The following is a 15,113-nucleotide window of genomic DNA, read 5'->3' on the forward strand; positions in this document are numbered from 1 at the left end:
AATAGTGAGAAAGAACAAGCATTTATTAAGAATTTTCTTGTGAAAGTATATTGCTGGGTGCCTAAAGAAAAAATTCTCTCTCAACCTCTGTGTATGTACATATATGTATATATATAATGTTAGAACTGAAATAAGCCAACTCTACAATACCTAATAAAGTAAGGATATCGGCATTAAATATCAATGACTGCTAATCACAAAAAAGAGGCGACCCTGCTTTATGTACCTGTAGCTAAAGAAGCACCAACACCTATCAGTCTTGCCCCAAATAGCAAAACTGAATGCAGTTAAGCATCTAGATCCAATTAGCAATTTATGGGAAATACAGAAAAATCTCCTAAATGACAACATGGAAAAGAGATCAGCAAAATCCAGCCTGTGTGTCTCTACATCCACATCTCCAGAATATGATCTGGCAGCTTCTTCAAATGAACTTAACAAGGGGGAATAAAGAGTTGGAGGAAAACTATAAATCAAGAGATACTTAAAAAGACATATATTAAAGGAGCAAAACTACAGTTTCATTACTGGATGATAAAAATCATAGAGAGAAATAAGGAAGAAGAAAGTTTACTCAGGGGGTGTGGGTCACGGGATGACTGTTCGGAAGCAGCAAGTTAGTGTCCTAGTATGAATGGTGGTCACAAGGGGGTTGCCTTATAAGAATTCATTAAACTCTGTATATATTATATGGCTTTCTGTATTTGAGTTATACTTTAAAATAACACAAATTTAAATAACAGATTTATAAATTAGAAATCCTTTTAAATTTATTAATCTTAAGTTCTTAGAGAAATGTACTGGAGTATATGCAAGGACAAGTCAAAAAGTTCTATAATCTCAGAATATGGAGAGAAATATTTTTAAAAGATCAATGTATAACTTGAGGGAAAACTAGAAAGTAGACCAAAAAAGTATACTAAGCTATAGTTTTACTATTATAAAAGGTGTTTCCTCTAACGGTGGCAGCATTTTTGCTTTATCTATAAACTTGGGGGCTAGGAGGAAAAATATAATGAGGTTAACTGGAATTGGGTGATCTTTGAAGGCATGATAGCTGGAACTTTAATATGCTAAACTGCACAGTTGGTATTTAACGAAAAAACCAAGGCACAAACTTCAGAGAAGAGAAAATTCTGACCTAGGACTTTCTCAGCAAAAGAAACATGTAGGCAAGACATAACTAAAGAAGAAAAAATGATCTTGAAAAATCACAAAAAACTTATCAACTCTAAATATAAGTAAAGTTTATTCAATTATCATTCCAAAAATAGCATGAAATGGCTAACAGGAATTTGTATGTTTGGAGGGAGCCCTACACCCTCTCCTTTCCCATTCTCTCAGTTTTACATAGCAAAATCATGGGAAGGGGGGGCAACTCCTATCATTTTAATTGCATTTAAAAATTCTATTTGGCAGAGGCTGGCTTTGACCACAAATCTGANTATAATGAGTATATCTTGTTTATGATACAGATTCAATAAATAATTGTGAATTGATGAAAGGGAAAACAAGAAATTTTAGATTTTGTATCCAAGATAATGGCAAAATTCCTAGGTTCTCCATTTTCAGACAGTCTGATAAGAAACAGCATTTTAAACTCCTATCAATATGGCCACTGTTTATTTCACTTTGAATATTCAAAATATGGTGAATTAAAGCAGTACTGGACAACCACTATTGCAACCTTAGTTGCCTCTTTCCTTCTAAAGCACGTTTCTACATTTTAATTTGTCCTGATCTATGCATTCACTTTTTCCAACTAGTCTTCATTTTTTCCCTCTGACTTGGTGAGGTCTCTACTTTGTTTACTTCCTCTTCACTGAGTTCCCAACAAGGAGGGATGAATAATATCTCTTTGTCAAAGCAGTTTAAGCAGTCATGCCTAGGAAGCCTTAACAATACACAATGGATTTTTTTCTTTTCTTCAGAGAGAGATGGGCTAAAGAAACATACACACAAAAAACCTTGCAAGAAAATGAAGAGGAATGTGTCCAGGCTTCCTTGAGTTAGTGACATGACTGTGTTTATTCAACAAATGTTTATGGTGTGTCCCTTTGTGCCAAGCAACACAGTTCTTACTTCCCTTCCCAACTTCAAACTCCAGCTACTATTAAATGCAATTAAAATCAAAGTGATCAAATTTCCAGTTGTCAAGGGAACCATCTTCTCCCTCTTCCCATGATCCTGTGAGTCCTTAAAATAAGTACAGCAACTTTCTAGAAGATGTTATAGGCTCATCACCAGGATGGATCAACTTATTTATGTGTCAGTTTACTATCTAGTCCATGTTTCTTTAGTCCAAGTTTAGTGTGCCAAAGGTACCTATAAACACATGGTATCTGAATCTCATCTGCCTCACATCCCTTACTAGAATAGAGAATACCACAGTCCAATGCAGACTCCTCTTTTTCAAAATCTAGGTATGGTATGAGAAATTAGAAAATCCACTTGGCTTTGGATCCAGGAGGTATTCTCCAATTCAACTTTACCAGTAATTAACCTAACATTTTCTTTTTCATAGGGCTTATACTCAAGACCCCAAATCAAGAGTCACATGCTCTACCAACTGAACCAGCCAGACACCATTAACCTAATATTTCAAATCCTACTGTATATCTGTGCCCATTTTTTAATTGGTTCAGAACTTCTAGTAGTATAAAATGATCATCCCCAACCCATAATACTCACCAAAAAATATAAGCCTGGATTAAGTTAAATAAGAGATGAAACAAAATGAAACAAAACAACAAACCTGAACACACACACACAACTTCCCTTTACTAAGTCAACTAGGTAGCTAGAGGTACCAGGAATTATGAGATAGGGTTTTCCTGTCATCATAGAGGGTGAGGGTTTGGTGGCTTAGAGTCACAAAAATATGTAACCTCCACAGACAAAAAAAGAAAAAAAGAAAAAAAAACTGGCCAGAAATTCTGATCTTTTTGATCTAATAAATAGCAAAAAATCCTTAAGTAAAAACTGAAAATTATTTAAACCTATCTGGTCCCCCTCATAATTATAAAGCAGCTTACAGAGGCATACAACAAATAAAATTTATATAAACTTAAATCCTCTTTTTTATTATGGTAATCATTTGTGCTGTTTTGTTTAATTTTTTATTTAAAAAATTTTTAATGTTTTATTTATTTCTGAGAGAGACAGCGTGAGCAGCGAAGGGTCAGAGAGAGAGAGAGAGAGGGAGACACAGAATCTGAAACAGGCTCGTCCTATGCGAGGCTTGAACCCGCAAACCGTGAGATCATGACCTGAGATGAAGTCGGACGCTTAGCCTACTGAACCACCCAGGCGCCCCCATCTGTGCTGTTTTAGACACCACAATCCTTTCATGCTCCTGTTTTCACCTACTTCTCACCCCCCAAGAAATACTCAAAAATATGTATCTAGTAGTCTCAAAAAAAAAAAAAAGTGTAAGATCCTCAAATAATTTCTATAAAGACGCTTTTCTATAATGATTCCTAGTAAGTCACCCTTTCCACCAAAAGAACATATAATATCCAGTCTGTTGTATCTGACAGTGGCACCAAAGGTAGATCTATCTATATTGGAGGGCTGTGATCAACTTCTGGTATTCAAAACACAAACATTCATATATCCAACATTTCCATTTGACTATTCTCTTTCCTTTAGCTTTTATTATCTGAAACTATTTCCTTAAGTCATATTTAATCCAAGTCGTTGCCAAAACATTTACACATTAATGAACTTGCTAAAATATTTCAGTACTTCAGTATCCATATTAACCAAATTTTTTCTTTAACAAATCAAATCTCAAATTTCATCTTTCCACATAATGTCCTTTAATACTGTATCCTCCTCATATATCTTTATTATTTATTGAATTCTGAAGTTGTCAGGAAATCTACATGTCCTGGATAGGGAATATTTTTCCTCACTGCTTACATCTGTTATGACCCATTTCCTCTAAGGCTTCTGTTCATTCTTATTACTGCTGGTCTATGCAATTCCATGGTATTTCCCCAATTCTACTTCTTTCTAGCTGCCCACACATCCAATCTCTTCAAACCAGTATGATAGCTTTGGTGTCCAACCTCCATATATTTCTTCAACTCTCAGTTCTGAAAAAAAAAAAAGGCTACCACTCCCATAAATGGTCCAAACATTATCAGTTCACTGCAACAACTTGTGATTTAACATTTATCAACTTCTAATGTGAAAGCATTCCTGTTTCATCCTACAGATAGGTATATCCAAAACTCAAAACTCAGAAGAAAGAAATTTACATATAAAATATCTGGCATTTGGTTCGTTTTTTAAAGCACTTATTAATTCATCTACATCAAGTTAAAACAATGGCCTTCAATTTTAGGTTGGTAAGAAAAATGATAAGTTCTCTAACAGAAAATGTTACATATCATTTATTCCTTTCAGAAGAGCAACCCAATACATACCTCCGGAGAAAATGAGTTTCTTCTGGATTTATCCAAGTAACGGAGAACGAATCCACATTAGTTGATTTAAAAAAAAAAAAAAAGACTAAAACGTGCCCTATAGACATCACTGACTGACTATGCCAAACGATATGAGATTTAACTGTTAAACCATTTGCTCAAATGTAAAACTCAGTAAGAGGCTGTAGTTACCTCTTTTTGTAGATGAAGTTTGAAGCAACTGTTTGGCTTTGAGGGAAGTACGAGGCAAATTTTTCAGCCTTTGCGAAGCTGTTGAAAAATAAGGAACTGTAATATTTGCCTGGAAGGACAAGATAAAGGCTATAGCTTCTGCAAACTTGAATATTTTCATACATACTTGAAAATTTATAAAGGAACAGAAACCATAAGGTGAAAATATGTTAGACTCCTAGAAGCAGAGGAATCTGAAAGTGATGCTTAGTGCATTAACTTGGAAAGGAATAAGGATGGAAATCTTAGTGCAAAGTGCATACTTTCAGAAACAGTTTCTTATAGATGAGAAAACCTAAAATATGTAAGCCAATCAAAATACCAAAGAGAAAACAAACCACCGGCAAACATGCTACAGAATGCAAAGAATATAAAGCTAATTAAGTAAAAGTGATGAACACAAGCACACAGTATAGAATAAAATAAAAGTAGTACTTGTGCAATGCAAAAAAGCAGACTTTGGCGAAGCAGTTATTGTTAGATGAACTGCCCTAACATAATACAGTAATCTCCATACTCAAAAAGGAGAAGAAAACTCAGAACCAGGCAGGTCCTCAAGGAAGTCAAAATCCAGTGGCTTTAATACACTTAATATCATCTTGCTGTAGAATAAAACTAATTTGTACTTAAGACTTTGAGTAGCAACATACCTGGTCTGTGCACATATTATGTGGGATGGGGAGGATGTGCGGAGGGGTGCACAGTGTGTGTTGGTCGGGTTGACAGGTTTGGAGGAGTCAAAGTATCCGCTTCTTAAAGTGATCAGTGAGGTGTTCTAAGCTTTCTTAAAAACTCCTAATCTATTAACTGCAATGTAATTCTCAAAATTGGCATATAAGTAGCAGCTTAGAGCTATCCAGAGTTAAAGCTCATTATAGTTTCACTGAAGTAAAAAGTCCCAAACCTACCAGTACATTTAAGTGGTTCTAAAATGTCACTCTACTGACTTGAAAGTTGGACTTCATATACCTGTAGGATTTATATGACAAAAGAGAGAGAAAGAAAAAGAGAGAGAGAGAGAGATCTCACAACCATAAATATTGCCAGCATTTAAACAATCATTGGTTGATGAGGGAATACTTGATAATACCATCAAAGAGAATTAAGGAGAATTTCTCTTTTGCTCTACTGCTTAACCCTATCAATGCAGAAAAACTATTGTTTCCCTACCATGTGAGAGTAAATATTTTTAAAGAGTACTAAATGTATGTGATTCCAAATTTACAGCACTCCATATGTTACTGTAGTTAAATAATATGCCAAGTTAGCTTAAATATTCCCAGGAAGACTAGTAAAAACTTCTCCAAACCTAAAAACCATCCATTTTATAATTACCTTATATCTACCCCACAGAAATACAGGATGCTATCATCATGGAATATTCTTCACTTACATGTTTATTCATATATCCTTTCAACCATTCACAAAGCCATTCATTTACTCATTCATTCACTGCTGTTTTTCATTCTTTCAAATAGTTAATTATCTACTTTGTTTTAAGTACAATGGATTTGTTTAATAGTCAACTAGACAGACAAAATTCCAACTTTCATGGAACTAACATTCTGAAAGAAAAGGGGAAGTAAACAATAAACAGAGTCAAATAGTCAGATAATGATAGCAGCTAAGGAGAAAACTAAGTAGGGAAGACTAACTAAGAAAGGAAATGGGAGATTTAAGTTGCAGTTATAAATAGGGTGATCAGGAAAGAGTTCCCTGAGATGACATTTGCACAAAGATCTCAAGGAAGACAGGAAGCAAGCCATATAGATATCTGGGGAAAACACTGGAGATAGAAGGAAAGGCAATGGTAGAGAACCTGAGGTAAGAGTGTGCCCAGGAAGAGCAAGCAGGCCACTATGATTGGAATAGAGTAACTGAGGGCAAAAGGTAACCAACTCTATGTACCCTGGCAATCCACAATACCTTTTAACAACTGAAATTTTTTTACTAAGGGCTTAACATCAAATATCTTCTATAATTTGTTTTTGGAAAGGTCCTACTTAAATTAATAGTTATGATAACTCCAAGGAACTTTATCCCTCAAGTTTCAGGGGTCACAACATGAAAACTATCTAACAGGAATCTGAAGAATCAGATTGCAACCAGAATCAGGCAGTGTATGCTAAATTTGTCTGATGTAAATCTGACAGAATGAAATGAGTGATTTTCATAAGATACTACACAGCCTCGTATTACCCTTAAACAAGAAAACTAAATTTTTATTTGAATAATTAATCTTAACTTGATTAGTCTTCTAAAGACAAAAATCATATTTAAATGACAAAGTGCAGTAGTTAAACTGAAAGTCTCCAAATCTTTCTAAAATAATAGAATTCAGTGTGTTAGCTGTTTAAGAATTCTCACGGTTTCCCTGGTTTCCCTCTCAATATTTATATAAATCAAGACTCCACCATGAAAAGTAAAGATGGTACAGTAAAAATACCATTCTCTCATGCTACCATTATTTAAGTTAATGTCTTCCTCCACAGACCAGTTCCAAAAACCTCTGTATTTCTGCTAAACATATACCACCATTTTCCAAGTCATTCTAGCTCAAAGTTTTCTTTAACTCTATTTAGTCATCCATGCAGTTCTGTAGATCTCTTCCTTTACATCCCTATTGTCTCCTAAAGACCTAATTCAGACCTTCATCACCTATTTTTGAATGAGAACGGGGTCTTTCTGAGTCTCCCTACATCAAATCCTTCTACTTGGTGTGTGTGCATTATGGGATGGACAGTGAAAGTGCTGTCCCACACCCCAGTCCAGTGTAGGCAGTGAGTGAACGGTCTGTAAGGAACGCAAAACAAAAACCACATCCCAGCTTGGTCTGTTTTTTATTATCATCATGTCCCAGGATTAATAATCAATGTCAGTGATAAAATACTCCTCCCCGAAGAAAACAGTTTGTTGGCTTAAGTTATAAACACTTGCTGCAGGTACTGTTGCCTTTTAATAGCATATACGTAAGATTTAAATGAAAATATTTTAATATTTATCTTTTAATATATATTGCATTTCACATGAAAATAATTAGGAGAACTCCCAATTATATAGTCTCCCTTAAAACAGGTGGATTCAACTACACGTTTCTTTTAAGAGTAAGTTCATAGATATTTGAAATCAAGTTCACTTAGCACAGAATGTGCCTCCAACTCCCTGTGTCCCAATAATACATTCCTATATTTAGACAGATTAGAACTAAACAATGATGTTACAGTGATTATAAGTCAATGAAACAGAATATGAGTTTCTTCAATTCTGTCATTGTATGTGACTGGGTATTATTTAAAATATTTCAACTGTGAAGGCATTAGATTTGATCCCCAAAGGAACTAAGACACAGATGAGAGAACAATTTCTGTAATTTGTTATAAAATGGAATTTTGTGAATTTCTGCCAAGCTTATCATTATGTTGAATATTTCCATACTTGTATAACAGTTGTTTTGTGGGGGGAGGAGAACCTTTTCAGATTTAAAAACTGAAGACTATTCTTCAGTCAATATGAGTGATGATAAATTGATAAATCTGATGATAGTGTTTTTTTTGAGCTTTAATATACAAAGATCATTTCTGAAAAATTATTGACAAATTTCCAGAAACTAAAGCTGTAATATTCATTACTATGAAAGACTAATATGTGAAAACAAACTTCCTTTAAAATGATTAATTTAAAAATACTAACCCATTACCTTTTTTCTACTATAATGTTGATATTATTTTTAACTGACAGTTATAAAATAAAGTTCAATAAAAGAATATTTTCACTGCCTGCATTTCCCCCGCCATTATTATTACAGCTCATTCTATTTCATTATTATTGAAGATAATTTTGTCATATGGGGAGATGCTAAAAATAATCTCCAAGTACAAAATATTAAGTGAACATAAGCCACTAAAAAAGAATGTTAATGACTGCTAAGTAAAATGACCCCTGTTCCCCCTAACCCTGCAATGACATTTTGTTTTGAAACATTTATTGCTTACAAATTCTCAGAGTAACCCTTCAGTCCTCTCTTACTTCTTACCTCCCATCTTCTCAGTGTTACCAAATCACGTATCTTCTACTTCATTTTTTAAAATTCATCCAGATCTTGTCACCTCCAGCACCACTGCCTTTGTTCAGATACTCATTTCTTGCGAGGTTTATGCAATAAATAGCTTTCTAAATGTTTCTTGTCTCTCCTCAACTTTAATCCATTCTTCACACTGCTACCAGAATGGATTTTCTAAGAAGCAGTAACCTTGATTAAAAGCCTGTCATGGCCGCCACACTTACGGGCGAAATCCAAATTCCTTATTACAAACCTCCCAATCTGTCCCCTAGGTATCTCTCCCATTGTCCACCACTGCAGCCACTAGCCACCTTGCACTCTACACTTCAGTCCTACAATACTACTATAATCAAGATGCTATTTTTAAGACTTCATTACCAATCCTACTGTCAGGCAAACCTGTCTTTCCTTTCTTCATGTGGTCTCATAAGTTCTTCCTGAGCTAGCTGAAAGAGATCGTCAATCTTTCCTGAAAACCTCCTCACATTGCTGAGTTTAATGCCTCTCTTCTGTTCCCACAGAAGTTCCTGCCAATCACCTCCTACTACTGAAGGGCATGTGCTGTCTCATTTATATGTATAACCTCAGGGCTTGGAACATAATGTATATCCAATAAGTATCTGTTGAATTATTAAGGAACATATGAGTGGATAAAATCCAGAGATCTTTAAGCATTCTAGATCCTCCGAATCTAGTGGCTCTCAAACTTGCATATGCCCCAGCGTCAGGTGAGACACTTTTAAGACTATAGATTCCAGGTACCCACCCAGGCGTATTCAGTCAACATTTACATAAGTGCCAGCGACACTACATTTATAAAACCTCTCTGGAATTATGTAATTGACCCATCATTATGTTGATTATTAAGAAGAAATTTTACAAGTATTTCATTCATTCTTACATTAGGCCATTACACAGATTTACCAAGACTTACTTCTTTGAATTTATGTTTCATAATTATGTAAAATTCAGTGTAATCTTTCAGTGTTTGCTTCCAAGTAATATCTGGATGGGAATTACTTCCCCATGGGCCTCAGGGCAGTCTGGTTATGCATAAGCTGACAACTACCCTGGATACCCCCCTTCAGTGATAAGTCCAGAGTAAAATACTGATGCTACATCTCTTCTCTGGGGAAGGACTCTCTATCCTATGCAAAATTATTCCTCCATTTGACTAAATGTAAGTAAGTGGATAAATATTACACTGGGTTATTTTACTCTTTTGTAGTACTTCACAAAGTATTTATAGTTCAATTATGTTCCAATAGAGTCATCCAAGAATATTTTCCAAGATGCCTACTCAGTCGCAGTTAGGTCACATGATGTAATCCAAACAAATATTGAGAGGAAATCGGGGGACTCAGAGGAGTTGGAAGGAGGGAAAAATTTGGCGTAGTTTTGTACTTTTCTAGTTATATGCCACTGCACATATAATATATCTTTGCTTCCTCTCTATAAAAAATAAGAAATGGGTTTTTGTGAGGCTCAAAGGAGATAATACATGTGAAAGTAAACATTTAAAAATACTAACCAGAGTTTGAGTATTATTTTAATTTTTTTAAATGAGCAGATTGTCTTGGGTTTTTCTCCCTTCTCTTATTCCTGAACCAATATTCCTACAGCTTTATGAAAACTAAACATTCTACTGAACCTTTAGTAGTCTTAGAAAGCAAGGCCGCAAAACTGTGTCCCTGACAAACATTCCTTCCTGTAACTGGAGAAACTGAGAAAATGACATATATCCATGACCTCTGCAATGCTCTGGTTTTCTTAAACTTTTTAAGTTACTCACATTTTCCAAACATAAAAATCAGAAATTGGTAACAGCTATAAAAATGAAAATACATTAGAACTCTCATAATATTCACATTTGAATGCCAGCATCCACAATAATGCAGCCACAGCAAATAAGCATATAAAAACAGTGATCGGCATAGTACAAGGCAAAAGAAGTGGTCCCGTAGGTGGAAGTAACAGCAACCTTGCAAAGTTAGGTTCATGCAGACCAGCAAGTAAGAACCAAAGCTTTACCACTTAAGGGCTGGAAAATTAAATACTCAAAAGAAAATAAAATGCAACATCTATTATACTGATTTATAAAAAAAATAAAGAATTCTAATTTATGTACAAAATGTATAAAATATTATATTTATATATAATTCTATAGCAAAATAAAAAGGCTATCATGAAAACAGTATATATATGTATATACATACATATATACACACACACAAGTAATTAAAAGAACTTTACATACATACATTTCTATGGATCAAAGACATGTAAAATTTTAAGAAAACAGATAATGTATTATAAAGTAAATATGTTAATTTAAACAAAATGCTTCAAAGTACTTTTATAAAATAAACTTTACTAAGTTTTAAACTTGATAATACTCTGGACTTTGCATTTTCCAAAACTTTTTTTGTGACAAGTGTGATTTTACTCTAAAATGAATGTTTGTGGCATTTTAATTGTAAATAAGCTTCACTATAGCTACAAATATAAAAATAAACAAGTATATGCAATTGAAAATAATAAGGACTGTCTCTTACTTTCTCTTTTGCCTATTCAGATGTTCAGATATTGAAACATACCACTATGAAACTGCATACATGTTTTCTACTTAAAAGTAAATTAGTGGTTAGAATCTCAACCGATTTCCCTAAATATTTTCCTTAATTATCAATTTCTGGGGAAAAAGAAAAAAAAATTCACCTATAGAAAAATTTCTAGGGGATCAGCAGGTGATTATAACGTTAATTCTATCACTAGCGAAGACAAGTAATTATTACAAAGTTTAAGATATGGTCAATATATTTCTCTATTAACATTTTTATCATAGGTTCTCAACCTTTTCTTTTTTTCTTCTGTTTTTGTCAAGTCTTTTCATTTCCATACAGTTTGGAGGTACTAGAAACGTTCAAATAAAGAGCATATATGAGGACATGAGGAAATAGCCCTGAATAAAAAGTTGGTACCTATAATAATGATGGAATAAAGTAAAAAGAATATAGATATAGTTGGTTTTAATAAAGAGCAGGGAAGATGTCTGAGGATATAATCATACAAAGTTTTGAGAAATTCAGAACTTATTTCAAACTAAGCATAAAAGCACAAGTACAAATAATGTTTTGGGTTATCTGTGCATGGGCTATAAAAATGTAGCTTACAATATGCCTGATTTTTATTACTTAATCTTCTTAACGCTATAAAATTTTATTTCCTATTGTATTAACATTGTGGATTGCTTTTTCTTTCAGGCAAAAATATACTAAGGAAGAAAAAAACCCAGAAACATGATATTTTCAAGGGTCAAATTAACTTGCAGATTGAAAAGTACAAAAGTTATCATTCACCATTTCAAGATAGCTTAGAGTTCAAATTATAACTGTATTTTTAAAGTCTTGTGATTCCCTATATATATAGCATTTATGAATACACCATATGAGTATCATAATGGCACTGTTAATTACATGGCTTGCAAGACTTTGAATTCTAAGTTTAAAATTTAACTTGGCTCAAAAACATGTTGTAGCATATATATAGCTGAATAAATGAGGTACACAAATCTCTAGGCAACAATATTCAACAGTGCCTTAAATTTTAGGGTTCATCTTAATAATAATATTTCTGATTATTTCTGTGTCTTAGTACTAAACCATAAATGTGACAGGTCTCTCGAGGTGGACTTGGGTTCTCGAGCAGAATCAACTTGGGCTGAATCCTAACTTGCCACCTATAAGCTGTATGATCGTAGGTAAGTTACTCAAAGCTTCAATTTCCTAATTTGCAGAATGTGTTATAATTGTACCTACTTTATAGAATTGTTCTGAAGATTAAACAGGATTATGCATGTACAGTATAGCACAATATGAATCTGTAATATACATAATATCACATACAACTAGAAAGTAAGGAAAATTTATCAATGTTATCACAAAAGTCATTTGGGTTCAAGTGTATTTTTTCTTGGTCTTTTTGAGCTACCAAGTAACAGCAGCTTAACAATAAATACACAAAGTCAGCTAAATACAACAGAGCTAAGGAAGAGGGCAAGGGAATTAAGAAATAATCAATGTTTTCAAAGTTGTATCACTCAATAAGTTATAAATGACTAATCAGTAACCTTGTGTTTGTGGCAGTTCTTCATAGCTTTGAGGAAATGAAAAAACACTTCACAGCCACCATTCTAACTGGTGATGTAATATGCTCAAAGAAACTGAGTCGATCAGACCACAGGACTGATGTGAGCCATGGGTTACCAGGGGTGCATACTGAGCACTTCTAAAATTACAGAAGTAACTGTGACAGTTTTGCAATTGGTTTGATTACATGTTTGCATCTACTCTAGTTAATAGGTAATACTCTTTGGAAAGTGTTCAATTCCTTTTCAATCACCTTGTAGTCTAAGGGACACAGTACCCATCTATTCCCACATCACTACTTGGCTTAGTTGGCTACTCTGTCTTAGAAATTCTTTCTGTATGATTCTCTCTGATCTTTGTTTACATTACCTTTGTCTCTCCTTCACTTAACACACTCAACCCTTCCTTTCGATCATGTTAACTTCTACTGTTTTTCTTTTCTAGATTTGCTGGAGTATTTATTTTTTCATTGAAAATTTAACATGGTTTTAATTATGCTAGCATTTTTTGCAAGATCATTATTATTTTTTCTAATGTCCTACGAAGATAACTGCTTGGATTTTAAGTTGTCTGTTTCAGGACTATTTCCCACAAAATACAGTTGTAATGTATAGTAGTACTGCAGAATGCGTGGTTTTTAATTAATAAATATCTATATTTTAACAGGTAGACTGCTTTTTTAAAAATTCTGGAGAGACCAGAGTTTCATACAGAAACAAGTATTGATACAATTGGGTATCCTATAGGAACAAATTTTAAATTTTAATATAGCTATGATTATATTATAGCAAGTAATAATCACTACATTTTAATATATATAGCTTAATATAGCTATTCAGCACAAAATTACTATCTATAATTTTCATTTTCCTTTAAATAACTGATACATAAAAATACTTACTGGCTGAAGCCTGAGGTTGCATGCGAGGTATTCCTCCATTTGGCACTTGGAAATTTGAGTCACTTCTGCTGCTTTTCACTGAGTCAACTTGTGTATTAGATGTTCGGGACAGGTTTGGAAGACTGCGTCTTAGTTTTTCTATGACAACAGAATTTAATGAAAAAAATAAAATAAAATAAAAAAATAATCAAAACATTCTTTTAGACAAAGAATTAAAGTATCAACTGGCATTCACAAATCAAATTATTTATTTAAGCATTCAGCATATTTTAGAGGAGTTAACAGGAAGTACATGTCTTATAAGAAATAAATAACTAAGGGGCGCCTGGGTGGCTTAGTCGGTTAAGCGTCCGACTTTCGCTTAGGTCATGATCTCGCGGTTCGTGGGTTCGAGCCCCGCATCGGGCTCTGTGCTGACTGCCAGCTCAGAGCCTGGAGCCTGTTTCAGAGTCTGTATCTCCCTCTCTCTCTGACCCTCCCCTGCTCACGCTGTCTCTCTCTCTCTCTCCTAGAAATAAATAAAAATATTAAGAAAAAAAGAAAGAAAGAAATAATTCAGCCAGGTCCTAGAAATCAGTAGAAGAGAACCTTTAAAAAGAACCATAAATTAATTAAATCAAAATCTACATATGGACCACTTCATGAGTAGAACAAAGCAATACTAACATAATCACGTAAAATTAAATTCACTCTCTCCTTTAGTTTTGTATTGATGCACTAGTAATAAAAGAGTAAACTACCTAAATTCTTGATCTACTTATCTGAAACACAAAACTTTGGTAAAAAATTGTGTTACTTTCATATTGAAATATTAAGGACAACTGTTTTGCCAGAAACATCCTAATTACCTTCATTTTTAACATTGCTTGTCTGTAAATCCGTGGGATGACCTTGAAGTGAAAGGCGAGGTTGTTGTAAGCGGCTAATCATTGGCTGTGGGGACACTCTACTATATTCTATTCCCCGAGCAGGAGACCGTGAACGAGGTGAATTTCTGGGTGACTGCTTAGGTGATGGTCGAGGTGAATTGCGTGGTGATGGTGAAAACCTGTTAACAGCAGGGTATACTGCATGATGCATATTGTCATCTTCATCATCTAAACTTTGCGCATCAAGTTCCTGATCACTAAAAGTACCCCGTCTTGTAGAATTGCAAGATGAACCAGAACTGCGCCGAGATGTGGTGGCTGCATATTCTTGCCGGAGACCTGACAATAAGGAATGTGTTATTTCATTTCTTCAGTTATATTTTTAAACATTTAAATATTTTTGAGGCTTAAAAGCAAAAGAGTATCATTGAGAAATTCCAATAGGGTATAAAGTATAAAGGAAAACTCCTT

General features: G+C 34.0%; 1 protein-coding gene across 3 annotated transcripts in view; it reads right to left on the reverse strand.

Annotated features, from left to right (window-relative positions):
- Positions 1–15,113, reverse strand: part of SLAIN2 (SLAIN motif family member 2) — a 76,100-nt gene that overhangs the window by 16,275 nt on the left and 44,712 nt on the right. For 2 of the 3 annotated variants that reach the window (XM_077757814.1, XM_077757815.1), the window contains exons 5-7: positions 14,622–14,981; positions 13,774–13,911; positions 4,626–4,703 (exon numbers count right to left, since the gene is read on the reverse strand). In XM_077757814.1, coding sequence (XP_077613940.1) covers positions 4,626–4,703; positions 13,774–13,911; positions 14,622–14,981 — 576 coding nt within the window. The remainder of the gene's footprint in view (positions 1–4,625; positions 4,704–13,773; positions 13,912–14,621; positions 14,982–15,113) is intronic. The other variant, XM_077757816.1, reaches the window with a different exon arrangement.

This window comes from Crocuta crocuta, unplaced genomic scaffold (assembly GCF_008692635.1).
Source record: "Crocuta crocuta isolate KB4526 unplaced genomic scaffold, BGI_CrCroc_1.0 scaffold282, whole genome shotgun sequence".
Lineage (NCBI taxonomy): Eukaryota > Metazoa > Chordata > Mammalia > Carnivora > Hyaenidae > Crocuta > Crocuta crocuta.